This window comes from Triplophysa dalaica, chromosome 24, assembly GCF_015846415.1.
Source record: "Triplophysa dalaica isolate WHDGS20190420 chromosome 24, ASM1584641v1, whole genome shotgun sequence".
NCBI classification, from domain to species: domain Eukaryota; kingdom Metazoa; phylum Chordata; class Actinopteri; order Cypriniformes; family Nemacheilidae; genus Triplophysa; species Triplophysa dalaica.
In genome coordinates, this window is record NC_079565.1 from 2,694,211 (window position 1) to 2,721,810 (window position 27,600).

The 27,600-nt window shown below is 39.7% G+C and overlaps 3 protein-coding genes across 3 annotated transcripts; 1 reads left to right on the forward strand and 2 right to left on the reverse strand.

Moving 5' to 3' along the window:
• The first annotated feature begins 7,191 nt into the window (after nucleotides 1-7,191).
• On the forward strand, nucleotides 7,192-15,009 carry oaz2a (ornithine decarboxylase antizyme 2a). The gene is given in 6 exon segments (XM_056740411.1): nucleotides 7,192-7,369; nucleotides 11,188-11,239; nucleotides 11,241-11,318; nucleotides 12,099-12,271; nucleotides 12,642-12,727; nucleotides 13,197-15,009. Coding segments are annotated over 6 exon segments (621 nt in total). The 5' UTR covers nucleotides 7,192-7,271; the 3' UTR covers nucleotides 13,331-15,009.
• An 825-nt stretch (nucleotides 15,010-15,834) lies between these two features.
• On the reverse strand, nucleotides 15,835-18,423 carry psma4 (proteasome 20S subunit alpha 4). Its single transcript, XM_056739989.1, has 9 exons — nucleotides 18,328-18,423; nucleotides 17,820-17,845; nucleotides 17,674-17,716; nucleotides 17,418-17,580; nucleotides 17,214-17,291; nucleotides 17,054-17,142; nucleotides 16,828-16,958; nucleotides 16,343-16,466; nucleotides 15,835-16,115 (listed from the first exon to the last, which is right to left on the reverse strand). Exons 2-9 carry the CDS (start codon nucleotides 17,820-17,822, stop codon nucleotides 15,961-15,963), a joined length of 786 nt encoding a protein of 261 aa, XP_056595967.1. The 5' UTR covers nucleotides 17,823-17,845; nucleotides 18,328-18,423; the 3' UTR covers nucleotides 15,835-15,960.
• Nucleotides 18,424-18,875: 452 nt separating this feature from the next.
• ireb2 (iron-responsive element binding protein 2) lies at nucleotides 18,876-27,439 on the reverse strand. Its single transcript, XM_056740350.1, has 21 exons — nucleotides 27,325-27,439; nucleotides 25,149-25,244; nucleotides 24,734-24,899; nucleotides 24,512-24,649; nucleotides 23,979-24,200; nucleotides 23,823-23,892; nucleotides 23,556-23,739; nucleotides 23,324-23,463; nucleotides 23,012-23,183; nucleotides 22,818-22,918; nucleotides 22,470-22,586; nucleotides 22,224-22,383; nucleotides 21,997-22,132; nucleotides 21,780-21,864; nucleotides 21,422-21,703; nucleotides 21,229-21,333; nucleotides 21,013-21,155; nucleotides 20,612-20,759; nucleotides 20,409-20,531; nucleotides 20,145-20,330; nucleotides 18,876-19,869 (listed from the first exon to the last, which is right to left on the reverse strand). The coding sequence occupies exons 1-21, from the start codon at nucleotides 27,347-27,349 to the stop codon at nucleotides 19,756-19,758; spliced, it is 2,913 nt and encodes a 970-aa protein (XP_056596328.1). The 5' UTR covers nucleotides 27,350-27,439; the 3' UTR covers nucleotides 18,876-19,755.
• Between the last annotated feature and the right edge of the window lie 161 nt (nucleotides 27,440-27,600).

The following is a 27,600-nucleotide window of genomic DNA, read 5'->3' on the forward strand; positions in this document are numbered from 1 at the left end:
CAATTCACGATTCTGATCTCACGATGCGATTTACACACGATTTTTTTTACAGAATGAGTCGAGGAAATTTTTAAATGAACAACCTATTTATTATTTCTCTAATGCTGCAAAGTTTTTTTTAATGTCAAATAACAAAACTAAATTGCAGTTTTAAAACTAATTCCAAATAGAATAAAAAATGAATTTTTTATCTGTGATTTTCCTAACTTTTACTTTTTTAAGAAATATAAGCATGTCCTCGTTTATCTAGTTTGCAGGAAAAACAGCGGCTCCTGCTGTTCAAAACATGTACTGCGATTTTTATAACTTCTCAACCGATGGAATAGTCACATTATAATCGATTTTAAACCGGTTAATCGTTACCTTCCTATTTCGATTCTTCCATAAAAAAACTTTATGACGACACATTAAATCACTTAATCCTGCTTTTCTTTACTATTCGGTCTAACATATACAGTAAATCTGAAAATACATCTGGGCAATTTATACATCATTTGTTTACAATACTGTGTTTACACAACTTTTAACTGGAAGTGCATTTTGGTTGATTGGTATATTTGGTTTCGTCAGATTTATGAATATTCGCTTATGTAAACGAGCTCAGTGTGATGTCCTTTTCTCATTTCTCTCCTGCAACTGAAGAATTTCAAGGATTTTGTGTAATTCTGACGCAGGTGAGGTCCTGGCGCAAATCCTTCAGATACTCAAATAGCAAAGACGTCTCTGGTTTTCTATTCCGCAGATCTGTTAATATTTCACATGGCCAACCTGCTTCATGAAACATACCACTGTGGAAAAACCTGAAAGAATGACAGAAGGAGATTTCGTTTATTACGTCCAGCTGTTAGTTACCCAGGCCCTCCGGTCGGTGACGTAACACGCCGCGTGTGTGTGGCGGACGATCATTTTACAGAACTGTGTGCGCTCCAGGTTTCTGACAGAGCCAATCAGAATTTAGATTTCTGTTGACTTGTGTCTTATGAGAACATTACAATGAAGAATAGCAAAAATGCAGGATTTTTTAACACAGTAGCATCCTTACCAAAAGACTGCTTTAAAGTTGTCTTATGGGGACATTTCAGACCAAATGTCTGTCATTATTAACCCACCGTTTGACACGTATGGTATCCTAAACCCTCAGCACTGTGGAATGCAACTTTTTTTCTAAATATACAGGTCTTATACAAAGAGATGAATGAAGAGTGATGCTGGATCTCTCAATTGTGGTCACAATTCATAAGATCATATCTGAGTCAGGAAAACACTTGTTGGCAGCAAAATCAAAATTTAATTTGTGCAAGAAAGCACTCACAACCTTGAGAAAGAAACGAAAAGAGTGTTTATGTTTATATTTATGTGGACCAAGTTGACCACTGGCGCCCCCTTGTGGATAAATTAGTTAGCATGCAAGTACACGTGGTGTTGATGTTTTATTTGTTATACTTCGGAGTTGTCACATTTAACAATTAATCTTTTTGACCCAGATTAAAATAATCATGTATTATTTGAATTATACAGAAGTAACAAAACTTGATTCATTTCAGTGTAAGGTTACATGTTCAAAAAACTTATTTTGGGGGAATCATTTTTTAACCCTGAACCTCAAATCTCTTCCAATAATATAATGGTAATACCATGATACACAATATCTAGACAAAATATTCTCAAGGTACTTTATTAAAATCATGGTTAAAAAAACGTCGTGTTTTAATTACCTGCGTCGTCGCCGCGATGCTGCACGTGCTGCAATGTGCATTAAAGGATCTCCATCGACGCTTGGCAAACGACTCTACGCGATGGATTTGCATATTTAATCCAATTGACTGTATATAAATATCCACTTTCACTTTTTCTGAAGTATTTTCGTTACAAACGTTACCAAACAGCGCTCCAAACAACTCGGTGCGTGAGTGAATCGTTTGAATGATTCTATTTGAATCGCGAACCGAAGTATGCGAGGCATTCGAATCATTGCAAGGTGTCGACTCATATTATTTATTCATTCGATAACCGATCATCAAAAATTGGTTTTAAGTATTATAAACGATTGTAAAAGTACAACCCCCAAAAACATTCATAAAAGTGCACTAAAATGTATATGACGTATATCAATTTTAAATATGCTGGTTAATGCTGACTTGTTTTATCATATGGTTTGAATAAAACGCACATGCGTTTGAACAAGAACTTTCATGCTTCGTTGTTAAAATACTACACCCGACCACATACAGATGGCGCTGTTTGCCACAACAACAATACAGAGACTGTTTGCTGTTATCGCTTTAGACAGGGCTAGTGTCCCCTAATGCAATTCGAATCATTTGAAATCCACTTATCCATGTCACTTTGATCATAAGGTCAGTGTGAGGTCAGTCAGTGTGTCTGATCCTAAAACCGATCCTGTTATAAGCAAACATGTCCACCAAATCAATAACTCATCCCAGTTGCGCGTATACTATGCGGGTCAGAATTTGGTTATGTTAAAGATTAAGCCCAGCACTAGATTTGTGCCTTTTTCATAAAAAAGTCATTCACACGCAAACAGGTGTGTTAAGAGATTTGTCATGTGAGATGATCCTCTTAAACACTATTAGCATGTCTAACTATTGTATGTTATACAGAAATGCCACAAATATATATGTACTGTAAAAGTAATGCAAATGAGCATCTCTGTGCTCCAGAAAAATGGGAGCTGTAAAAATATTTATATATACAGTACGCCATTTTAGCAGATCCTTCAATCCAAAGTGATTTAAAAAGGGTGATAAAATGAATAGCTTAAATTCAGTCTCTTTAAATCAAAGCATCTACCAAATCCATAAAAGTTGTTTATTCCTAGTCGAAGTTAAGATCGGTGCATGACCACTAACATTTCAGCCTCACGCAGTGATCATATGACCTCAGTAGACCTGAAATAAAGCGCGCACGTCATTTGAAGCATTAGCGTGATGCCTATACAGCATGAGGATGAGTAAATGATAACAGAATGGTTTTAACTATCAATATAATCTCCCGATCCCTAACGCACCGTTGAAAATCACATGGCTTTTCCTTCCATTAGCAAAACACGGCTGATAAATAATGAGTGTATGGACTTTCTTTGTTAACAGCACTGCAGGCACTGAGTCAAGTGATGAATGTAGGCCAAATACATCACAGAACTGCAGACAAATACAGATGTGTGCAAGCACTACCAATAAAACAAACAAGTTCAGGTTTTAATAATGCTTGTTAAAGAAATATTAATCTGACAACCAACGGAAACATAAAAGTCAAACTCCCTCCCTCTCTCTCTCTCTCTCTCTCTCTCTCTCTGTTCATAGATCTGAGGTTTCCTTCACATGCAAGAAGTTTCCGGGATACATGTTTCCCAGCACGCACTGCTGTTGTACTGTGAGGTCAAAGACACGTTGATCAAACACAGAGTTAAAAATCAAACACGAACACATCTACAGTGTTGAAATGTCCAGTTATGATCGCAAGTCATTATTTGTGTTTTGAATGATGGTTCGAATCTCACCAACTCAACATTATAAATCACAACTATCAACCATCATTGTGGTCACCGTGGCATTGCTTCTCTCCTTGTTTTGCTATAATTCAGTCAAGCAGAAGTGGATTCCGTGAGCGAAAGTATTGATGGAATTCCCTCGACTCTGCAGAAAAGTGCCCCTCTAAAGCCCCGCTGCGTGACTCAGGCCGTGCGAGAAAGACCTGGTCCACAATGCCGAAACGGTGTTATTCCGCAGATGTTTACTGGCATGCTGGGAAAAGCGCAGAGGCCCGGACATACCCGGAATATCTGCACACGCTCGGCGTTTCAACACAGAGATTAAGGAAGGCCGGGCAGTAACAACAATATTTTCCCATGTCTGTTTTTCCACATTTTTCCGACGGTCTTTTTCATCATAAGTGGCTCACAAATCATATTGTTTGGGTGGGATGAAAATGTAGTTGTGTAAGACAGGAACAACGTTATTATTGACGTTTTCAATGATTAAACTACTTCCTACAGGAGCTTTTTACATAAACAACAGCCAAAAGCAGACATTACCGGTCGGTATGGTTTATGATATTTATAGGATGCATGCAGTATCCGATAAATGTTTTAAATTTAGAATAAAAGGAAACGGAAATGGAGTGATAACAGCAGTAAATAAAATAAAAACTTCAGCGTGGGAGCTCGACCGGCGGAAACGTAAACAGAATTATGGGAAGCAGAACTTTCTTTTCTCTGTGGACTGCCGGGTAAATTTTTACAATAACACACCCTGATTCAGCTCTGTGTGTGTGTGTGTGTGTGTTTGTTACCCATACATTGTTCCTTCACTTCCTTAGGTTGTTTTACAGCACTTCTGATGTTTTTGGTGGAAGAAAGTCTCTGCCGAGAGTCCAGGCTAGTGCGTTAAAAAACGATTCCCATGACCTGCTGCCCTTCCTACTTACACGCTCACACACTTTTCTAAAAGATCGTACAGATTTTTTCTCAGTGCACCGTGGGTAAAAATAGAGTGAGATGGGAACACTGTAAAATCAGGGATCTCAGGGCTGAAAACCTGTGGGTCATTTTCAATAATCCATGAGTATGTCAATGACCTTTAATGTCCATTATAAAAGATGATAACCGTTTTAATTCCCTCTTAACTCCACTGTTAGTCAAGCTGTCTTAAAAAAATGAAGTGATCTGAAGTTAAGCTTAAGTTACTGTCCCTGTCTCTCTCCACAGCATATTTTGAAGTGTCTCTGTCATATGCAGGTGGGGTCAACAGAGAGTGCAGGTGCACATTGGTGAATCCAGACTTAAACCACTGAACCCATTACAACACACGCATTCTTCATCTACACTAATTTCCCAGTGAGCAGACAGGTGTGTGAAATACACAGTATATAATTACTTTTTAGGGGGTTAATAAAAGGTCAAAGGGCAGTCAGTGTCAACTACCTCAAAATGTGTAAGTATACAATTTATTATATACTGTATATAGTTTAAACCTCTGTACAGTACAATTATTATAATTTATACATATTTAATATAAATAAATATAATAATATACACTTGTGCAAGACGCACACATCAGCTTTCATGCGTGTACATTCTGTAATCGAACCCTTTCAATGACAACTCTGTGTTCCTGTGGGCATTTATAATCAGTCGTCCTGTCCTGTGTCTAAGGCTGCAATGGAAACTCCTGCCCAGAACATATTAGTCCCAATCTGCTTAATGCATTACAGACACACACTGTACAAAAGGTCTGTCACGATATCAGATCACTGTCGCCAAAAATAATTCAAAGTAATTTGCATTTGTGTTTAATTTAGTTTGATTTGTGCTTTGTCTTTTGTGGCCAATGAATCGCACTTAGAAATACGATTGTAGGAGGAAAAATGAAAAGAGAGAGTATGTGTACAATTGTCTGTCACGGCACAACTTGTCCGATCAATGTCAGACTCATCTGATATCTTTACAGCTCTATTAAATCTAGACTATTTTATAGCTGCGCTCTATAAATATCTCTGTTCTAACTATAGAATGCTGGTGTTTTCCTACTGTTGGTAACTAAAACAGCGTTGCCAATATGTAAATAATGAGAGAATACACACAAATGAGTTTGCTTAAGGAACAGTCTGTACTGTTCTTCACTGATAAATGTTCAATCGGCTGTGTGAATACATTTTACAGTTTCCAAGCAGCTAGTCAGAGACTACTGAGACTAGGTCAGTGAGAACGAGGCGATGATTTTTCTTTTAATGAAGCCTGTGTATAACGTGCACCTGTCCACCTGGCTCTTATTATTAAAATGTTATAAGACTAGGTTTGAATGAAGCATGAACTCGCGTTCACTGGCTGGCGTGACAGTCAGTCTCAGAGAATATTTCTCTTCGGCTCTGAGCTGATTACCTGATACAGTAAAGCATTTCCTGGATGCACAACAGCGCCAAGGAGGAAAAGGTACAATGGAGCTTCTAATAGATTTGTTGCATGCTGTCTATGGACTAAAACATACTCTCTGTATCTATCTTTCTATCTATCTATCTATCTATCTATCTATCTATCTATCTATCTACATATCTATCTACATATCTATATATCTGTCAGTCTGTCTGTCTGTCTATCTATCTAATTATGGAAACCTTGAAGTTTAAAATGGCATCTTCCTGGAGCATCATTCAGTTTGAGACAAAAACTACACGTAGAGTACGTTGATCACGTAGGGCAACTGTTTCATGGTGTGATGTGACAAATTAAGTCGCTCAACTTGTTTATCTGTTTTAAAAAGACAGCAACCACACTGAATGTTGTTATGGCACACGTAGCCAATAACATGCCATAACACAAAAAACCAACAATGAATGTAATGGCATGTTAAAACAAATCCAGTATGAACCAGGAGCTAAGAATAACACCTTGAAGGTGTTGTCTGTCATTGCTTTTGTTTCTGTTTTCATAATGAGATTTGATCTTCACCATCCAGTACTCAAATGATGCGTACAACCTAAACCCTTTCAAGGTTTCACCAGAGAAAATGAAACTCGGTGCCTTGTAAAGTTTAACAGTATCATGTAAGATATCCAGTGAGTCGTGGGTTCTTTCTGGAGGTCGTTTTGGGTCGTTTTCATTATCAGCTCTTACATAAGTCCTGTCCGCACTGTTCCCCCCGTCTTCAGACTATAGAAGCAATACAAATAGAAAAATATATTTGAATCTCTTTTTGTTATGTTTGATTTCTAAGCTTCACGTGAGGACACATAATATTTAAAAGAATATATACAAAAATGCTTCTGTTGCTCGTGAAATGTTCACTGAAAAATACCTTTTCTATGTAAAAACGAATGATCTGCTTCAATATATATATATTCACATATACAATAATGAAAACTACATTTCCCAGAAACCCCCAGTGCTCAGAACGGTTCAGTACATTTAAACTTAAAACGTCTATATATCAATACGTCCTTATATTACAGCATATTTTTTATACACCATATCAATTCAACGTTCTGTAGTCATGTGACAACAACTAAACGATGAAAACTAAAAGTGAAATCTCGCTTCCTTGTTCGAAGCTTCTCCCATGATTCCCCTCGCTCCAGATTCATGTCAAGCGACATTGGCCAATCGGGTGTCAAGATCGAGTTACAAGCGCTACGTAGGTCATGAATATTTATGATCTGGACATCACGTCACCGCGCACGAAGCGATCGGTGTCAAAGCGCTGAGCGCGTTAAACAGAGAGCACCGACAGACTCATGATCGCATTTTTATAAAACATATGACACATTTCTCTCTGGACTTTTTGCTTAATATTTATCGTTTGGGTTATCAGAGTAAAGTAATCTACGAGGACAACATGTGCAACACGGAAGAGAGGTGAGGAAACGCACAGTATAGAATAATATTTGTACAGTCATGCAAGCGCAACGTTCCTAATTCCTGCAGAATTTCTGGGTATTTGACGTTTCTTGCAGATACTTGATTATTATGGGATATATTTATGTCTCGTCAGTGCTGCGTTGCTAGCTTAACCTCGTGACACGTTTTTACATAAACAAACATTACACACACCTCATAAGTTGATCATAAATTCATTCGTGGTAATATATGTGCATAAAGTTATATTGTATAATACAATATAATTCATGAAGTGTGATGTTATAAATGAGTATAGTGTGGATGCTTGACATTACTGTTTCTTACATTTATTTGATCATTTAGACAATTTTGTCTTTTCATTGTTTTTTTACATACAAAAGCAATGTATACACCTCTTAAAGTTAATGGTGGAAATAATTATGTAAAATATTGTGAACATTTCATACTGATTTTCATATATTTATAGTGTATATAGAATATAATTCATCAAATTACGAATTAGCAGAGTCTAATGTACAGACAAGTATCAGAGCGGATTAAATGTCTAGCAGACGGGATGAGTGTGAGACGGCCCATGCTATAAATATTTCATCTATAACCCCATCAACTCCATTAGACATGTACATGGCTTTTATCTAAACCGTCTAATGTTACCTAGTTTGTGTTCATCTGGATTGCTAAAAACTCTGTTTTCTTTCAATCAAATCGGTTTTTGTAACGAGTTTATCACAAGGCAGGTGAGAGGCACATTTAAGATATTTTGGGCGTGGAATTCTGGGACAGAACGGCAGGTAAAACATTACATAAGATAGTTATGCTTAGAAAGTAGTCTTGTTGTTGTGCTCACCATCTCTGCTGTACACACAGACAGCAGGCATATGTGTTGACCTCATAAACAATTCATATATCGTGTTTAATTCATCCTATCACACATTTCAAGAACATGGCTTTTAGGTCACGGCACGATACAAATCCATCCTCACTCGCGTTTCAAACAATGTCCTGTTTCTCAGCCTCATGTTTTGTTTTATTTGGCGCAAGGCCATACCAGAGCACTCAAATGAGACGTTGTGTGTTGAAAAATGTGCAACGCCGTATGAATGGTGCGTCCAGCAGCGCAGAAACACGTCCGACATGTTGTCAACAAGGCATTTGCATGCTGAGGCTTTGTAATACGAGACAAACCGGCCACATCCCTCTGGCCAGGGATTGATCCAAAACGCATTCGCAGAAACTTTCAGGTCGGACGTCACCCCTCGCATCCCACTGTGGCCAAATGATAACTGTTTTCCTGGAAGACTCGCAGTATCCTGTTTTGGTTTTGACTTGTTTCCTGGTTTTACTCCAGCAAGTCTTCGGAGCGTCAGTCATTATGGCACTAAAGATTAACCTGAATCAGACCGACGCTTAGAGGCTTTAAACAGATCCACATTGTCACCCCATGTTCGCCCTTAAGCTTATGAGGTCAAAAGCCAAACTTGGAATGTCCGTCGATATTTTTAAGAAAGAAGTTAACAGCTCGGTGCACAGTGATCTGTGTTTTGGAATCGTTTTGAGACAGGCTTCTGTTTTCTTCCCTTCGAGGTTGCATTCGCATACATAGAAATAGGGATTTGAACAAAACCCATTTAGCACCTCCTGAAACCTTATCCGCCTGTTTCCCAGATCCCAAAAATGTCAGACCTGCTTTTGGCTGACAGTCTCGCGTGCTCGTCTTTTTTATTTGATTTTTTTATTGGCCTCTATCTGTTTTGATTCAGGATGTATGATTGGAAACACCCGACAGGTTGAATGTCAGAGGGCGAAGTGTCGCTTTTCAAAACAAGCTGACATTTCACTCATAGATACCGCGGCTCTACAGTATATAGAGACGAGGGGAGGTAGAAAGAATCAAGTTCTTCACACCAAAGCATACAGTCGGGAGAGAAACGTGGATTATATGTTTGTTCATGTGGTCACCATGCAGATTATGTCGCCCGGGTTACGTGTCTGGTTGCCAGGGCACTGTTACCGCTAGGCCTCCCTACTTTAATTTGCCTGCTGGGTAATCTGGCTCATGAGAGTTTAAAACCATGGCAGCTTTGAAAATCCATTTTGTTGAGATGGTAACAGAAACGCAGCTCGGAACATGAAACCGTGTCACAAATGCTAATCGTGGACTAAGAAAGCAGTTTTGATTTATTCCCAATGTATGATGATTGCAGATCCTTAATCTCTCTTAATGTAAACGGATATTGAAGTGAGAATATTTAATAAACTGCATAAATATCTGGCTGTGTGCCAGTCGGTTTTAAAGCGACAGATCTTCCAGTGCGGGGACATAAATGTGTGTTATTAGTACCTCTAAAAGCCAGCGCTGTAACTCAAGCCCTCTGGGATGCGAAATGTTCTCAGCCAAGCTGCTATTTACAGACTTGTTTTTACATCATGTGCTTGTTTGTGATCTGCGTGAACCGTCTCTCTTCTGTCTGGTGGAAAGTAAAACATCTGTTTCTCCTGAAGCACATTTTGAATTGAAAACCCTCCGCTTAGATTGAACTGCGAACTGATCCGAGGTCAGTTGCTTGTGTGCAAGGGTATATTAAGGAAAGTATATTGAGATTCGAAAAGATGTTTCTAAAATTATCTACTGTATGGCTGACCAGATTTAATGGTTGATGCAATTGCTTATTTTTATAAGAAGAAGCAGTGATCCATCACAGATAATGACCATTTACTATCAGTCATTAGACAGCTACACTCTCAAAAATGTTGGGTTATTTTCAACTCGGTGTTGGGTCAATAAGATACGAACCCAACCTGTTGCAAAATGAAAAAACTCTGTTTTAAAAATGTTCAAAGCACATGTTTTTTTTCTATGTTTTATTGTGTTAGTTAGATGTATTTTTTGAGTTAATATGGATCAAAACAAACCAAATGGAGTTTGATTGATATTAATTGGAATGCACAATAAAAAAAACATGATTTCTGTAAAACTAAAAACACATTTAACTCATTTTGGTAACAAACTCTTCAAATGAACGTACTGCTGGGTTTTTAAACACATTGTTGGGTCATATATATACATTTTCTGTATTGAACCCAATGGTTGGGTTTTTCCCTTTTTTGACTCAACAACACATAAAACATATTGAATAATTTAGGAATAAATTCTTAACTAAAAGTACAAATATGTCTGTTGTATTGTTTAAAAGTGAATATGAACTTGTTTTCATTGCAGTATTTGAGGTCAGAAAAAATACAGAGCATCTTTTCTGCTATTTTCACCTGTTTCTCCTGTTTTCATTTTTGCAAATAGAAACGATATTTTCATTTGAAATTTGCCAGAAATATTGTTAGTAGTTCACAAAATGAAACAATTTTTTTTACCTTAACACATTACCTTTGAATAGTAAATTCAGGAAAAACTGAATATGGTCTTCGAAAGTGTCTCTTAATTTTTTCCATGGTTTTATGTGAAAATTTAGTGTTATGTGAAAACAGCACAGCAGAGAACATTATGAGGTGACAGGAGTCTTATAAGATGCGAGAACAAAGTGAGAGAGAAATGTCTTTAAAGTGCCAACATTGCAGTCAGACTGTTTTTGTGCAGTTGGCAGAATGGGTATCTCCATGAGCAATGCCAGTCATGTGCCAACTACGTCATGCACTTGATTCATAAATGTAGAAGCTAAAGAGTGTGTAGCTAGTTCATTACAACACTGGTGCCTTCATTGTTCAGCGTTCTTTATATTGATTTCTAACGTAAAGATCTGCACCAGGAACAATGTAATGCATAAAAAAGTGCTATAAAATGAACTCTCTTTCTGTCCTAGTTGTGCTGTGCTGGGCTCCATGCAGCGTGCTCCAGGGCCTCTGTGGTGCTCCTGATGCCCCTCTCCCACTGACGAAGATCCCGGGTGGGCGAGGGACAAGCAGGGATCACCCTCACAGCGTACTGCACAAGGTGAATCCAGTAACCATTGTTTACAGAAATTCTCACCAGATACACACTCGTTAGCTTTGTTTATCTGGAGTTCGTGTCCCGCTGTGACGTAGGCAACAAACCAACCCATGGGGCGAGAGAGGAGTGTGGATAGATCCCTACGTGCTTGTTTTTTTGTCACGCACAGTAGCTCTGTGGAATATTTGGAGCTTGAGTTTCCATCTGGCCTACATATGCCGAACGTCGGCGGCGAGCACTGGCGCTCCTCACGCACCTGATCGTGTGTGAGACTCTATTTGTTCAGACATGTGACCGTCTCGAAAGGTTAAAGAGGGTTCGGATCACTCACACCTTGATAAACGCAGTTTGTTTTGTCAAGAGGTCTATTGTGCAAATGGCTGCTGGCTGTTTTTGTGTCAGCTCATTTATTTAAATATTACATGTGACTTTGTCCAAACAATCAGATAAAAGTCTGGAGGATTGCAGCGGCATCATTACTGAAATACTCTGACGGCGCAAACACAGCGTGAATTGATGCAGTGCAAACATGAAACAGGGTTGAATTGTGTGTTTTTGTTGGAGGATTAAGGACGAATGTTTACAAAAGGTTGTCAAAAGTCAGTCAATCTAGATAAAATCGTTTATATGTCGATTATTTTTCCTAGACACAATTAACATCAAATTAAGAGCAAATGGAGACTGTAATAACTTGAGAACTCATAAGTGTTTTCACTTTGCCTCTTAGAACAGCAGATGATCGTAAAATATTGTATAATGTCGCTTTTCTTCTCAATTCCCCAGGACGAAAAGTTGACGGTGACCCAAGCGGGGTCGGTAAACGGGGCGCCGTCTGTTTTGCACTTCCAGTACCAGCTGAGCGAGCAACGGTCCTCTTGCTGGGACACGGTTCTATCAGACGACGCACTCTACCTGGAAATCCCGAATGGATCGCTCCACAATGGCAGCAGGGAAGGGTATGCATACACACACGCACATCGGGTTGATAATTTCTCATAACGTACGACTCCGCGCTGACGCTCACAATTCCATCTGTCCATTTTTACATCACAGTACAACAAATGACTTTTTAGCAGCTTGACTTGGTTTTCCATCTGACGTTTATCGCCGGTATGAAAATGCGGCGAATGGAAAACCAAGCTTCTGCAAGTCAGTTCTCATTTGGATCCGTCACTTTCAGTCTGTTATGAAGTCATTTGAACAGACATACGGAGTGTTTTACCTTCACAGTGTTCTGTGGCTGGTGCATCTGCATTATTATATAAGATGAAGATTATGTAGAAGCAGCAGTGCGTCACTGTGCCTGTCATTCTCTCTCCTCTGCAGGTTCACCAGGCTGCTGGAATTCGCAGAAGAGCAGTTGAAAGTCAGTTACGTGTTCCTGTGGTTTTACAAAAACAGAGACGATCGAAGTAAGATCCATCAAATGCACAATAAAGGAATAGTTCATCCAAAGAACAGCTTGTCATCCTTGACTCACCCTTAAGTCTTACAAACTATGACTTTCCTTCGACCGTATAACAAACGTTTTCTGTAGAATGTCCTGAAAGAGAAGACAGAGGCTGTTTAAATGCTGTATAGTATAGTTTGTTTGTAAAGATGCCACCTGATGTCAAACCTTTGATGGAAAAAAAATTGGGTCAAACAACTGTAAAGCTACTTTATTGCTTTAGGAGCATAACAAAAATGACATTTTCTATCAATTTTCTATTGATATTTATTTCTAAATGTATTTGTTTTATGGAAGAAAGTATGTAATGTAAGATTGAGGGGTGAGTGAAAGATTACAGATCCATTTTTGGATCAACTTTCTCTTTCATTCAGATTAATCTATATTACTTGTCTGGTGGAGACGTTTGATGTCTTGGCTTCATTTTGCAGTGTCCATCATGAAGACCTTCCGCTACATGGGTTTCGAAGTCGTGAAACCGGGTCACCCGCTGGTGCCCGACCGACCCGATCTTCTCTTTATGGTCTATTCCATGGAAAGCAGCAGTTCTTCTGATGAAGAGTGACCATCACCTACTCGCTCTCAAATTGCCCCCAGCCCTCCTCTTCCTCCCCTCATTGTGACCCGCCCCCATAAACCTGCACCAAAGTGACTTTTAGCCAAGGGCTCAGAAAGGGCAGGGGAAAGACTGGACCAGTTGACACCGATGGTTCAATTTTCGTTGTTAGCCCACCGATCACTTCTGATTGGTTCCATTAGCAAGAGATGGGTTGGTGCTGACGAGAAATCCAGCATATCCTCTGTTAATCCACACTATATATCAAACTGTGTATACTGTATGTTATGACTTTCAGAACAGGAATCAAAGGTAATATGACTTTTACAGAAGGGAAGCATTAAATTGACCTGTTTTCGGTGAAAGCTTTGGTTTTGGGTGTTGGTGGTGAAACAGGAATTCTTCATTTTATTCCAGTCTGGAGTCTTTAAAAACTCATGCTGTTATATTACAACTTTATACTTGGAAAGATGCAATAGTGTGTCCTAAAAGAACTTCCAACTTAAATATGTTAATCTTCAACTTTTTCAGTAAAGCAAAGTTAAAAAAAATTGGATAACATTGAGTTCTTACATTTAGATGTTAATAAATTACCCAACTTTGCATGGAAAACAGCTTTATGGCACAGTCACACTAGACATTCAGAATGGTAAATTTCTACTCGAACCCCAAATTCGTAGGTCACTGAACTTAAGCAAAATGCTAATTTGTTGCATTCGTATCCGTATGAATATGTATCTAGTGTGGCGAAATCACCAGAATCCATCATTCCAGACCACATCAACTATATTATCTATGTTCAACAAGGGTAGTTTAGTGTTTTCTCAGCTTGGCTGCAACGTTTGCTTGCGGCGCGTAGAAATGGATGTTAAGTCAGGCATATTTCTTTAAAACAAGATGTATGAGCATGTTTGCGATAGAATAACCAATTATAGTTCATTCGAAGGCCCTGTCATCTTCATTTTTGTAAGATTCCCTTCTTAGGGAGGTGCATAAGAGTCTTACTCAAGTCCTGTCTCAACGTATCACACCTTTTGTCTTCACCATCTTAAATCAAAGCATCAGGAAACAAGAACCATCCCCACCCCTGGCCCCTTGGGCCTTTCTCATAAGCACTTTAGGAAAACACATGCAATTCAGATTGCGGTGCATTGTATATCCATTAGAGACAGATATACTTTGAGCTGGCGAGATGTTTGCCGAACTTGACACACTTGCCAAAGATAATGGTGTCCATTCAAAGCTATGGCCTCAAGTTTCATACGGATCATACTGGTGAATTTAAGCTTTTAACCGCAGAAGCGGCATCAGATAGAAAGATCGGACCTGGTGCAGACAGGTATAACATGCATAAACATTCCCCAAAGCAACAGCCTCTCTTTCTTCAATAACTGGTCATCTCTATGGTGAAATCTGTATGTTCTCAATCCAGCTCTGTATGTTTATCAAGCAGGATGGCATGTGTATATATATATCTTATCTTTCCTTGTTAGCTGTAACAAGCTTTTAAAGAGTTTCTCGTTGATCTTTATTTTTATCTTGAGCAAATGATTTCATCTATGTTGATTGATGTTTTTTGTAGAATAGAATTTTGATTAAACAGATATCATTGATTGACACTCGCCGATAATAAACCTTTCCTTATGTCTAAATTAAGGTTTTAAAATAAAACTTGATGAGTAACTTTTGTATTTTGTCCCTCAAATCAACTCAACCAGGACCATTCAAGAAAATAGTAAATAACTGGATGTGAACTATTAAAATGTGATCGTTGTTTTTCATTTTTTGTTGTTGCAATTTGTGGCGGCTCAGATAAAACTATGCGGTTTTCTCTGCAGATTCTTTGAGCACAAGTTTTGATGAAAAACTAAATTACATCTCAACCCTGTCATAACCAAATTGACCACAAAGAAAAGAGAAAAAATACACAATTTCGCTGTTCTTTATTCCAAAAAGCATCCCTAACCTGTGGTGAAATTTTTTGGAAACTGGGTTGCTAGCGGTACTTTCTATTAAAATCACCTCCATTTCCTCCTCGCCACACGGTTATTTTCTGTGTTGCCAGGTTACATTTTGAGTTTATCTGCTAGAGACCATTTTAATATTTATTTTCGTCACGACTGACCTCTGTGACCGTAATCTCCGCGCTCTTAGAAACCGTCCACGTTTCTTGGAAAACCCGCGAAACCCACCAGGAGTCGACCGGTAATCTCTGATTAATCCTTATTAAAGTTTTTTTTATAATCTTATTTCTGAGCATACTTACCATCATAACCAACCAAACCATTTGATCTTTAATTTTAAAAAAGAACTATATACGGTACTATATTTTATGGTAAATTACAAGTGTCCGACCTGAACACTGATTTCCTTTTAGAGGCATAAATTTCCAGATGAACGCTTTTTATACTTCATCGATTATTCAACATTGCAACCATCTGCGGTGGAGGCTGTATGAGAAAATTTCCAAAATATTCTCATATATGACAACATTATAAAAACAGAAAATGTCCACACTTCTGTCTTTTCCTTTTATGTTTAATAAAGAAAATGACAGATTGGTTGACAGACGGAACAAATGATTTATCTGAATCCCAGAGGAGCTTTTTCAATTGAGTAGAAAAGAAGTGCATGTGTTTTTATTTGTCTTTCTCCTTCTGTTCCTTATCTTTCTTGTCCTTCTCTGCTTTGGCCTCTTCTGCTTCGTGTTTCTTGATCAGTTCTTCCACCTCCTTCTGCTTGAGGACTTTGATTTTGGTTTTGCCGTTCTCTCGTGTCAATGTGGCTATCTCAACTGCACAGATAGACACAGAGCAAAGGAGAGAAAATCAGATTTGGGGTCAGGTTTGTAAAAAAAATAAAGGTCTGTTATACTTTACAGTAGTGTGTTTATAAGATGAGAGCTCAGATGGGTTGTTTCTCTGTATATGGTGTCATGGTCATTCATAATGCAAAACTGAGTGTTTTAATCCACTGGCCTCAGAGCACACTAAAACGTTTATTCCCTCATGCCAAACACACCTTTTTCTGCAGACAGCTTGCTGACGTCCATGGTCTTGTTCAGCACTTTGACGGCGAGAGCGAGGGCAGCTGAAAGAGTCATCTCTCCATCTTTATAATCCTGCTTCAGCATTGACACAGCAGCCTGAAACAAACACACACACACTAAATCTCTATACAAAGTTTTCTGAAAAAAATATCACTTTTCAGTTAAAAGAACAGAATAAACTGAAATTGATAAATGGGTGCTTAAGAATGCTATCTACTGTCATCTAGTGGGCAAAAAAGAAATTGGTGCAGTGCACAAGGGTTTGGAAAAACATTCAAATTTGTGATCAAACCACTTTTTGGTCCTATAATAAACATGTTTATTGCACATATGAACCCTGAACCTATCGCTGAAGCAAACAGTATATAAAAAAGACTGTTTGATCTAATATGTACGTTTTGTCTATTACTAAGTTAATAACAGTGCTTCAGGTGCAGAACAGATGTACTCCACTTACGGCGCTGTTGTTTCCGATACATGTGGCTTTCCAGCCTCCGTAGTTTCCACTGGGGTCACTCTGATAAAGCTGAAATCCGTAATGTTTGTCCCATCCCATATACAGCAGGGAAACACCAAATGGCCTCTTACCTAAAAATAGAAACAAACAGTATACACAGCTTTACCAAGAACATGTCAAAAACAGATTATAAATGCAAGAATTCTTTTTTGATGCACCGATGTACCTCCAAACTGTGTGTAAGCCTGTTTGATGTCACACAGGGCTGTAACCAGCTGCTCGCAGGGAATGGGCTCCTGATATTGTAAGAGATACCTGCAAACACAAATATAATATAAGGAGACCACTCTAGGCTCCATTCACAAAACAGCTGAGGTTTTGCTCACCTCTGTGCGATGAGTCTCAGTTCGTTCGTGAGCACATTGGCGTCTGATGTAATTCCAGCAACACTGCACGCCATATCTCTGCATTACAAATACATAAAAAGACTTAAAAAATAGACAGGTTTCGTATTGGTAAACATCGAACGTATATATAAATATCTTGAAAATTCTAACATGACTAAGAACCCAGTGGAGATCAGAACTTACTCATTGAGTTTGTAAATCTTCTCGGAGAAGAAAACCTCATCCAGCAGTTTATGGATGTTCCTCCTTTCCGCCGCCAACAGCACACCGTTATTGGCCAAAATGCCCAGGCAGGTGCCAGCATGACCGATGGCTTCCATGGCATATTCTACCTGATACAACCGCCCTGCAATTACACAACACATACCGGGACATGAAGGAACCATTCATCACATACAGATGAAATAATGCAAATTAGTGGAAATCAAGAAACATTTACCCTCTGGAGAGAAGATGGTCGTTCTGGAGTCATATCTCCGAGACTGTATACAAACAAAACGAAGCCAAAAAATTGTTAATTCGGCATATATTAAACCAATAAACTCCATTACAAACAGATGAAAATTTCAACACTGCAACACTCACCATTGTGATCTTTATTCAAATAAACCCTGTAAATAGAGACAAAAATGTATCATAAATGACTGAAAACATACAAGCATTTAAATAATAATTAATATAGAATAACGTAATCAGATTGTGGTACTGTCAGAATGTTACAGGCATTACACTCAAAGGTAACGTTAACAAAATGAAACAGAAAGCAGCTTAACGCATATAGACGCTCAGAAAGAAACATTCAGACTTAATCTGACACACCAAAATTCATATTTCAAATGAACAAAAATGAAATAATATGAAGCAAAAATGTGAGTTTTAAAGCTGCTTTCAGTTTATCCTGTATGAATGTGTTTAGCTTTAGCATTAGCACCCGTATAACAGCATGAAGCAGCAACTTTTCATTAGATTAAAAACATCCATCACTCAATCAACCTCGCAGCAGCTCAGCCGTTCACACATGCTCTTAAACATCTGCTTTATTATGTACATTACGTATCAGGTGTAAAATGTAGTTAAACAGTTATTTTCATACCTAAAGTGTGAGCTCGAGCTGTCTGTTCACTGTAGCGGCTGCAACGGCACCAAAGAATCTCACTGCAGCGGGAAGCGCGTCCACTCTGGGTTCAGGTCAGCTACGAGTCACGTGTTTTGATACAGCACTCTGATTGGCCCCCTTGGTAAACAGTTTGGTGTCATGAACGTCAAGATCGTTCAGCTAACTGATTTATAAATTAATGACACTTTAACTTTTCAGTTTTACATGATGAAAATACAGCATTAGCACTACGGGTCGAAATATTTTATTTTCCCCTCTAGCTTGTTTGTCTGGGGATGATAAGAGTGGGAGTGCTGGAGTTAATGCGCTGTACGCATTCACTGGTAATGTTCACAGCGCCCCCAGTGTATGGGATGATCAACAACTGACGTGAAATGAACGATCAAACGACGCATCATTTATTATTATTACATTATATTAAAAACCCCAAATGTCATGTATCCAATATTATATTTTAAAGGTGAAATATAAATATAAAGTAAACAAGACAAATAAACCTCTGAATGCAGTTAAAGCCAAACCCCTCATGCTCAAGTCAATGTTTATTAAAAATTATTTACAGCTTAATCTAACAATGTTTTAATTCTCAGTTGCATATGGACTTTACATAGAGAACATAAATACAGCCAGACACCAAAAGTTTTGATTTGGCCTTAAAGGCAAACAGCACAGTTAAAGTACCAAAAAGAAAAAGTACCAAAACAAACCAGCTTTCAATTAGGCCTCTAATGTGTTTAGGAACTCAAAATGTTGTTGATGAAATTCTGATTAACATATAACGGACGATCATTATGGTTGAATAAGTTTAGCCACATACGGTGTTGTGAGCTGCTGCTAAAAGATAATCTCTGAACTTCGTTCTTTTCATCATTATTGTAACTCAAACAAGGGGTAATCAGAATAAATAAAATGACATTTCACTGGATCGGATCAAACAAGTGCTTTTCCGCTGCGACTAAACTAGACAGAGTTAGAAAACTCAGAAATAACAGTATGCTGGACATTGCTGTATGCGTGAGCACTCCGTATCAATGTGCTCGTGTCGAAATCAGCACCGTGACAGAGCGACAAAGCCTCTTCTAAGATCTCTGACTGCGAGGTCATCGTGCGTCTGGCACCTGATACTTTCACACTCAAGAAAAAATATTTCTTGACAAGCTGCAGGCACTGCAACATGAAATGCCCACATCAAACTCCACAACCAGACTGCAAATAGAAACCTTGCAACACTGGATTAGAAGAAAGCGATTTGAAGAAAACGCTGGACATTTGTTTTTAAGTGCAAAAGTAGCCGGTCCTTCTGGAATGGGGGATTCGCCGAACCAGTGGCACAGCTTCTTCATCCGGAAGGACTCTAGGTGGGGCTGTGCTATTCAGAGGTCCATGCTGTGTCTCTTAGTCACATTATGGCAGCAGGGATTGAGCCATGTACTTCAGAATGCCGCCGTGTCGGAAAAACACCAGGTCCATCTCGTTCTCAAACAGAGGAATTACGCTGAAACTCTTGCCCGTGCTTGTCTAGAAATAAAAGAACATCATCAGCTGTTGCATGAAGAAAAAAGAGCCGAACAAATAAGGCCGAATTACATTTTAAAAGAGAAATGTATTAAGTGGCTATTTAAATCTTAATTCAGAGATTAATCATGGTAACTACTAGAAATAAATTACAATTACAAGCATTTTAATTTAATTGATTCAGTCAGAATCTGGTAATCGCATGGCATTAACAGAAAAAAAACAAGAGCTCAGTCATATTAGCAATATGTGTTGACCTGAGGCAGGAGTTGCTCTACCTGTACAGTGAGGTGTTGTCTAGGCGTGAGCTCTTGTGGGATGCTGATGGTGAATCGCTCTTTTCCAGACAGCTCCAAAGTGTCAGCGTTCTCCCCGGGCAAGAACTGTAGCGGAGCAATGCCCATGCCCACCAGATGATTCTTATGCATCCTCTTAAAACTCTCCGCTACCACAGCACGCACACCCTAAACACACACAAAGACTGAGAACCTCAACACCTGCGTGAGTAGAAAAACGAAAGCAGAGGATTATGGGTACAGTACCAGTAAATAGGGTCCTTTAGCAACCCAGTCTCGAGAGCTGCCAGAGCCGTACTCTTTTCCCGCCAGGATAATGAGAGGAACCCCGTCTCTCTGATAGCGCTCGGCAGCTTCAAACACATCCAGCTGTGACAGAGGAACATATAAAACATGAACCCAATGCCACGACATACAGAAGACCACGTTCACACAGTGTCCACACTCACTGTCTGTCCTGTAGGAATGTGCAGTGTTTTGGGTCCGGTCTTCCCGATGAGTCGGTTCTGAAGCTTTATGCTGGCAAAGGTTCCCCGAGTCATAACCGCATCGTTTCCTCTCCGTGCGCCATAAGAATTAAACTCACGAGGGGTCAAACTAATGCAAAAATGTAAATGTAAGAACAGACTATACATTTTTTTTTACAGCACTTTGTATTGATTTTACCAGATACAGGATATCTCATTACATATATTTACTCAAATTGTTATAATTGAACCACACCTGTTATTTATTTAAAATGTTATTTAAGACAACCTACACACAGAAAAGTCACTTCACTGGCAGCCATTTTTTGTGTTAAAACAAAAAAGTACTTAGATAAAGAAAAACTATAAAAACAAAAACTCACCGTTTACACTGGAGGTATTTAGCGGCGGCACTGACTCTAGCAATGCTACCGGCTGGAGAAATGTGATCGGTCGTGACGTTATCACCCAGAAAGAGCAAAGCATAAGCATTGTCGATGGACAGAGGAGCGTACTTCTCTTTAGACTGAGAGGGAGAAGAGGGATGTTACTACACAAGCTTTGATCTTCATACAGATCTGGATCAAACAGACACTCACAAGTTTGCTGAAGAAGGACGGACAGCTGATGTAAGTGGACTTGGGATCCCAGGGGAAAAGGGGAGATTCGGCTGAGTCTAAATTGTTCCAGAACGCATTTCCTTTCTGCACATACAAATGAGTCTGTTTTATCATCCAAAGAAAATCGTACAAAATCACATTTTATGAAAGAATGACAACAGTTTCCTCTCACCTCAATCCGGCTTCTCAGCTCTTTAAACATGGAGGCAATGACGACGTTCTCCTCTGTATCCCGTATTTCCTCTTTAGACGGCCAGATATCCCTTAGAAACACCTCCTTCCCCTCTGAGTTCACACCAAGTGGTTCTGTCTCCAGGTTAATGCTGACTGTACCTGCGATTGCATACGCGACCACCAGTGGGGGTGAGGCCAAATAATTCGCCCGTACGCAGTTGCACAGGCGTCCTTCTAAATGCCGGTTTCCAGATAGCAAGCCACACGCCACCAAATCACCCTGCGAACAAGCAGACCGCTCACATTAATAATATGCAGAAAATCAGAGAGAGAAAGAGAGAGGAGCTAGGCCTTACCTCTTTAATGGCATCGACCACACTTTCAGGTAAAGGTGCAGTGTTCCCCACACAGGTGGAACATCCATAACCAACCACCTCAAACCTGTTACACGTTCACATGATTGTTGATAATTAATAGCTCACATTGAACATATAATTATAAAGACACATTTGATGCAAGTCAATATGCTTATTAAACTGAAATATTTGTGTGTATGTAGATTTAAATGTGTACCCAAGCTTCTTAAGGGAGGGCAAGACTCCGCTGGCATTTAGGTAATGCGTGACAGTTCCGCTTCCAGGAACCAGACTCGTTCTTATATACGGCTTTACTGACAGACCAGCCTCAACAGCTTTTTTGGCCAGCAGACCTGTGTCACAAATACACACACATTTTTTTCTATTACTCTAAATGGTGTGCCTACAGCACAGATCACATCTAGGTGCGTGTTGATGTCTCACCTGCGGCCAGCATGACAGACGGGTTGCAGTTATTGGTGCAGCTGATAGCGGCAGCGATGACCACAGAGCCGTGCGCGAGGCTGTACTCCGCCCCCTCGTGCAGGAACGGGACCTTCATTTCCTGTTTCTCTTTGGCAATGTGGAAGCCCTTAAAACCCACCTGTAGAGACAACATAATCCTAGCTGACCCAGATGTGTGGATGGAAACGTGTGAAGGAGGATAAATGTGAGCACGTATGCACTTACCTTCTCATTTAAGCAGTTGATAAAATCTTCCTTCATGCAGGTCACGGCAACTCTGTCCTGCGGCCGTTTGGGTCCACTGACATGAGGCACAATGGAACTCAGGTTCATCTCGATGACCTGCAAAACAAACAGTTTCACATGACTCACCCTACAACCGGAAGTAACTTGAACATTTCCTGACTTTTATAAAAAGTTTTTTGTGTTATGTAGATGGGTTCCAACCAGTCACAACACAAAGCTGTCCTCGCTGAGACTACTTATGGCTCATTATGCTCGCAATTATAAAAAACATTTAATTTCATTCATGTCACAGAATATTATAATTGAACATCTAAGCCAGATGCACACCTCTGAAAACTCCGGCTCTTCTGATTGGTCATCGTAGCTCATGAAGAGTTTCACAGCTTTTAGGTAGTCTCCTAAAACCGCAAGCTTCTCTTCACTGCAGACTGTCATAAAAACAAAACAAAATTAGTACATGTGAGGGTACCTTAACTAATACTTTAAGCTTTAAAATGTAGTATAAACTAGTTGGTCCGTACTGGTATTTTTAAAGTGCTGCAGGGTGATGTCATCCACAGGAAAGAAGCTCACAGTGGCGTTGTACTCCGGGCACATGTTAGCAATAGTTGTGCGATCAGGAGCCGAGAGCTGTGACACACCGGGCCCAAAGAACTCCACAAACTTCCCACCAATTCCAGCTTGACGCAGGTGCTGAGACACAAAGTTCAGACAGACCGATAAATATCTATAACCAATACGTCTGTAGATTGAAAACATCCCCAACCTCATGTAATGTTGTAATACGGTAAACTAATGACCGCTTAGTATTAAAAAAGGGAAACTCAATGTACCTTAGTGATGCCCAGGACAATGTCGATGGACGTGGCGAGGGGATTAATGGACCCCACAAGTTTACAGCCAACTACTTCGGGCAAGGTCAAAGACACTGGTTGACCTAACATGACTGCTTCTGATTCAATACTTCCAACTCCTAAAAAAGAAATAAAGACAAATATTTAGAGTTATAGATATTCAGCAATACCAAAATAAAATAGGCAAACATAGCTGTAGGTGACTGCTCACCCCATCCCAGGATGCCGAGGCCATTGATCATGGTGGTGTGGGAGTCTGTTCCCACCACACTGTCTGGATAAATAAACCCATCCCCCTCCTGTACCACCTGACACAGGTACTCCAGGTTTACCTGATGCACGGCACCGATGTCTGGCGGAACCACGTTGATGTTTTTGAAGGCTTTTGAACACCACTGGAGTAAACAAAAGAACAGAGATGTGAAATTTATACTGATACTTAACCATCTTATTAAATTCTCCTTAGCAAAAATCTCACCTTAAAAAACTGCAGTCTCTCCTTGTTTCTGCTGAGCTCCATCTCTTGATTCCTAAGCACCGTCTCAGGCCTGTGGGTGTAATACAGATGCGTTAGAAGACAGTAAACAATTAAAGGATGTATTACTGTGTGTGTTTGTGTAAGGTGTGGCCGTACTCTGATACAGGCTGCAGGTGGAAGGGGCACAGTAGGGGGGTGTTCTCTATCTGTACTGCTGGGGTTGGGCCAGTGGGGGCGTCAGAGCAGGATGCTTTACTGCAGCCGCGCCCTTGAGCCGGTCCATGACCCCCACATTGACTCCCACGGGAAGATGGCCGACCTGCTGGAGGTTTGCCAGCATGACTATCATCCATGGGGGTGGGAGGGCTCTGGATGGCACTGAGAAACAAGCAGGACACTTGTTAGTTTGTCACACTGCGTAGCGTCATGTGACTTCATTTCACTTTCGTTGAAGAGAAGACTGACGGTGAAAACTTGTTGCGTCCTGCTGTTTAAGCCGAGGTGACAGTCATGGATAGTGAGGACTTACGCTAAGCTAAGCACAATACATTGTTGCCATAATAACTGTATATGTTATACGACATAAACACTCATTAAAGGCTTTTACAGATGTTTACGTTAATGCTGTAATCATTAGGTTTAAAGACATAAACACTGTTTTGTTTTTCCCTTTCTCTCCTCACTCTCACCATTTGCTGTAGTCAATCTGCAGTGAGTGATCAACGATGAGGTCCGTGTGGCATTTGGGGTTTACCAGGCTCGGATCGACCCCTTGTTTAGCTAAAGCATCCCTCATGGCAGCCAGATCCACCATAGCAGGAATTCCCCTAAAAGCACACACAGATATAAGTACACTCTCAACAGTATAAACAGGTAAGTAACTGAAGACACAAATAGACCATGTGACTTACGTGAAATCTTGCAGCAGAACCCTGGCAGGCGAGAACGGAACCTCTGCTTGGTTCAGCTGCTTCTGCCAGTCTAGAATACTGGAGACATCCTCTGTTTTCACATAGAACCCGTCGCACTTCCGGATCGCGGCCTCCAGCAGAACTCGAATACAGAACGGGAGTTTTTCTGCAGAATGAGAGTGTTTTATAGAGTACATTTTTTGACAATTCTTCGCCTGTTTGATTTTCATATGAGGCTCATCTATGTGTATATGCACTAGTTGATTTTGAAGTTTAATTCATGCCCTCTACAACAGCACCAAAGCTATAAACATGCAAATAAACATATTCGGCCGCTATATGCTTACGCTATTTTAGCAAAGATTTCCTGTAGGCTGTGGCTACGTTGTCAACAATTAACAGTGTCCAAACTCACCATATCTGACATCATTGAGCTTCTGTGGGTTGAAATATCTTCGCTCTTCATATTTTTCGCTTTGAAGTGTGTCGATCAAGTGCCCGAATGGATGTTCTGTACAAAACAAAAGTGTCATATTCAAAAATGCTGTATGAATTAGACATGAGAATATACAGGAAATAGAGATTGTGTGTGTCTAAGTGTCTCAATAACACCTTTCTGCTATCTGATCTGTACTCAGGTGGGCTGTGGTGGTTGTGCACCGGCAATGACTGAACAGCATCCAAAATGGCCACAATTACAGCGGACAGACAGATATGCTCACTAAAAAGTGTTCAAAGCTTATTGGCCTCATTCCTCTTCCCAGCAGAACACAGATGCAGATAGATCGCTCTCTTACTTAAAAAATAAAAGTCTGCAGCTGTGGAACTCATGTTGGCAAAGAGTCGCAGTGTAAACAAGTCCAATTCATATCAACTTAAAGAAGATATAGAAACATCACAACAGCGTTGAACCCAATAACCCTTTAATGGGTTCAACTTCACATGACATTGCGGTTTTAAGTAATAGTCCAACCGTATAATCAAAATGTAGTTTTGGCTTATTACTAACAAGTTTGGAAGTCAAACTATCTGAACAATCGCTAAACAGCTCTTGCCATACAACAGTTTACATTATCCACTGCCTTTTGGCTCCAAGGAGGGCAAGCAATAAAACATAAAAGCATTTCATATTCCAAGCCTGTATGCTAATGCGAACTAGATGTAAGCGAATGGTTTAGGAGAAAATTTCTGTGTGCTATTTTTTGAAGTCTTGGAATACAGTGCACAACTATGGAATATCATCGACTTGGTTTCCTTGGGAGCCTGACAGCTTCTGAACCCCAGGAACCATTGTTGTATAAAAACAGCTGCATTTTGATTCTTCAAAAATCTCTATATCAAGCAAACGAAGAAAAGCATATGGCCAAGTACATTGACAGAGCTTCCTGGGTTTCTGTTTTTGACTCATTTCAACCAATCAGAGGGCCAGGAAACTGGGCATGACATAAAAAACACAACTGTTTGTGCATAGTAGTATTTCCCTGGTGTGCTGGAAGAGCAAGCACACGCTTATCACTTGGCTGCAGACTGCTGCGTGTCTGACTGCTGCAGGGGTTAGATTAGTTTAGATTAAATACAGAGAAAGCGACGGAAGAAACCAAACCAATATACGCTGCCCGTGAACACGCATGCACTGTCAAATCAGGTTGAACAAGTGTGAGTCAAGTGATTCTTTAAAACAGAGATTAAAAGACACTGTAAACAATACTCTCACTGTCAGATAGGGTGTTACATAGAGATCAGTCCAGTTGACATGAAGAATAAGACAAATGTTTATGTATATCATGGTAGCCTGAGGTCGATTAAATTTCACACTCCACCAATTATACAAAGCCTTCTGCATTTGTAGACCGACGAGAAGCAATTTCAATCTTAACATTTTACCACATCTATGAATCTTGTACACAATAAAGAACCAACCAAGTTAATACATTCTTTTCACTATTTCTCTGTTAACATGTAATGTTGTATACATGTCATATGTCACACAACATATGAGAGTATTGTTTTGCCAATGCAGTATATAACACTGGGCTGTGCTTTGCAGGCGATTTGGCGGCACCAGTGACTGTGTCCAATGTACTGTATGTTTACCATGGTATTTACATGGCCCTTAAACGATTACCATGGTATATATCGCAAAAAATGTATACCATGTTAAACAAAGCATTGTAAAAGCATGGTACAGTCACAAGAACAACGGTAAGTTAGCTTTTGCAAGTGTATACAATATACAGTAACTGAATATTATAGATAATAAGATGTAACGTTAAATCTAAACCGAGTGAGCTGCCTGCGTGTACACTAACGTTAGTCTGGATTCGTACTTAAAATAACGCTGTATAGGTGATCACTAACTAGTTGTCGCTCACGAGATCTCATGTGTTAAGTCAAGCCAAATGTCAGTCGCTCTCGCGAAGCATTAGCCGCACCGCTAACGACAAAACCGTCTCCTTCATATACAAAAAAGTGACTTTCACATGACCGTCTGGATACATGTACATACGTGAACATGTGACCGGTTACTTATATCCCTATCTGTAGTGGAATAAGGTGAATGTTCGTGTTTTTTGTGTTTAAAGAGTCCTTACCGTGCTGAGGAGAATCGAGCGCCATGATGAGTCCTTAAAAGAACACGACTCCACTTGCTCGAGCCACAACCGCCAGCCAATCAGCAACCAGAAACTCCCTGGAGCACAGGCCAATCAGGGCACAGCTTCAGCCCAACAGCGTCCAGTCAGAAAACAGCATCCGTTTACCTAATCTTATTGCATATTAATGAATGTCAAGTGGTTGCTGCGTTCAGCCTTGTACATGATGTTCATTGTAGACATTGAATAGAACATTTCCCTTTCTGTCCCTTTTTA

Coding starts and splice junctions, on each gene's coding strand:
- psma4 (XM_056739989.1), bottom strand. Junction 17,581..17,673: donor GACCATCTTCTCTCCAGAGG/GTAAATGTTTCT, acceptor GTGTAATTGCAG/GGCGGTTGTATCAGGTAGAA. Junction 16,959..17,053: donor GGCTTACACACAGTTTGGAG/GTACATCGGTGC, acceptor TTCTATTTTTAG/GTAAGAGGCCATTTGGTGTT.
- ireb2 (XM_056740350.1), bottom strand. CDS start 27,349: ATGGCGCTCGATTCTCCTCAGCACG. Junction 22,133..22,223: donor GTCTGTCATGCTGGCCGCAG/GTGAGACATCAA, acceptor TTTGTGACACAG/GTCTGCTGGCCAAAAAAGCT. Junction 20,532..20,611: donor ACATTCCTACAGGACAGACA/GTGAGTGTGGAC, acceptor CCTCTGTCACAG/CTGGATGTGTTTGAAGCTGC.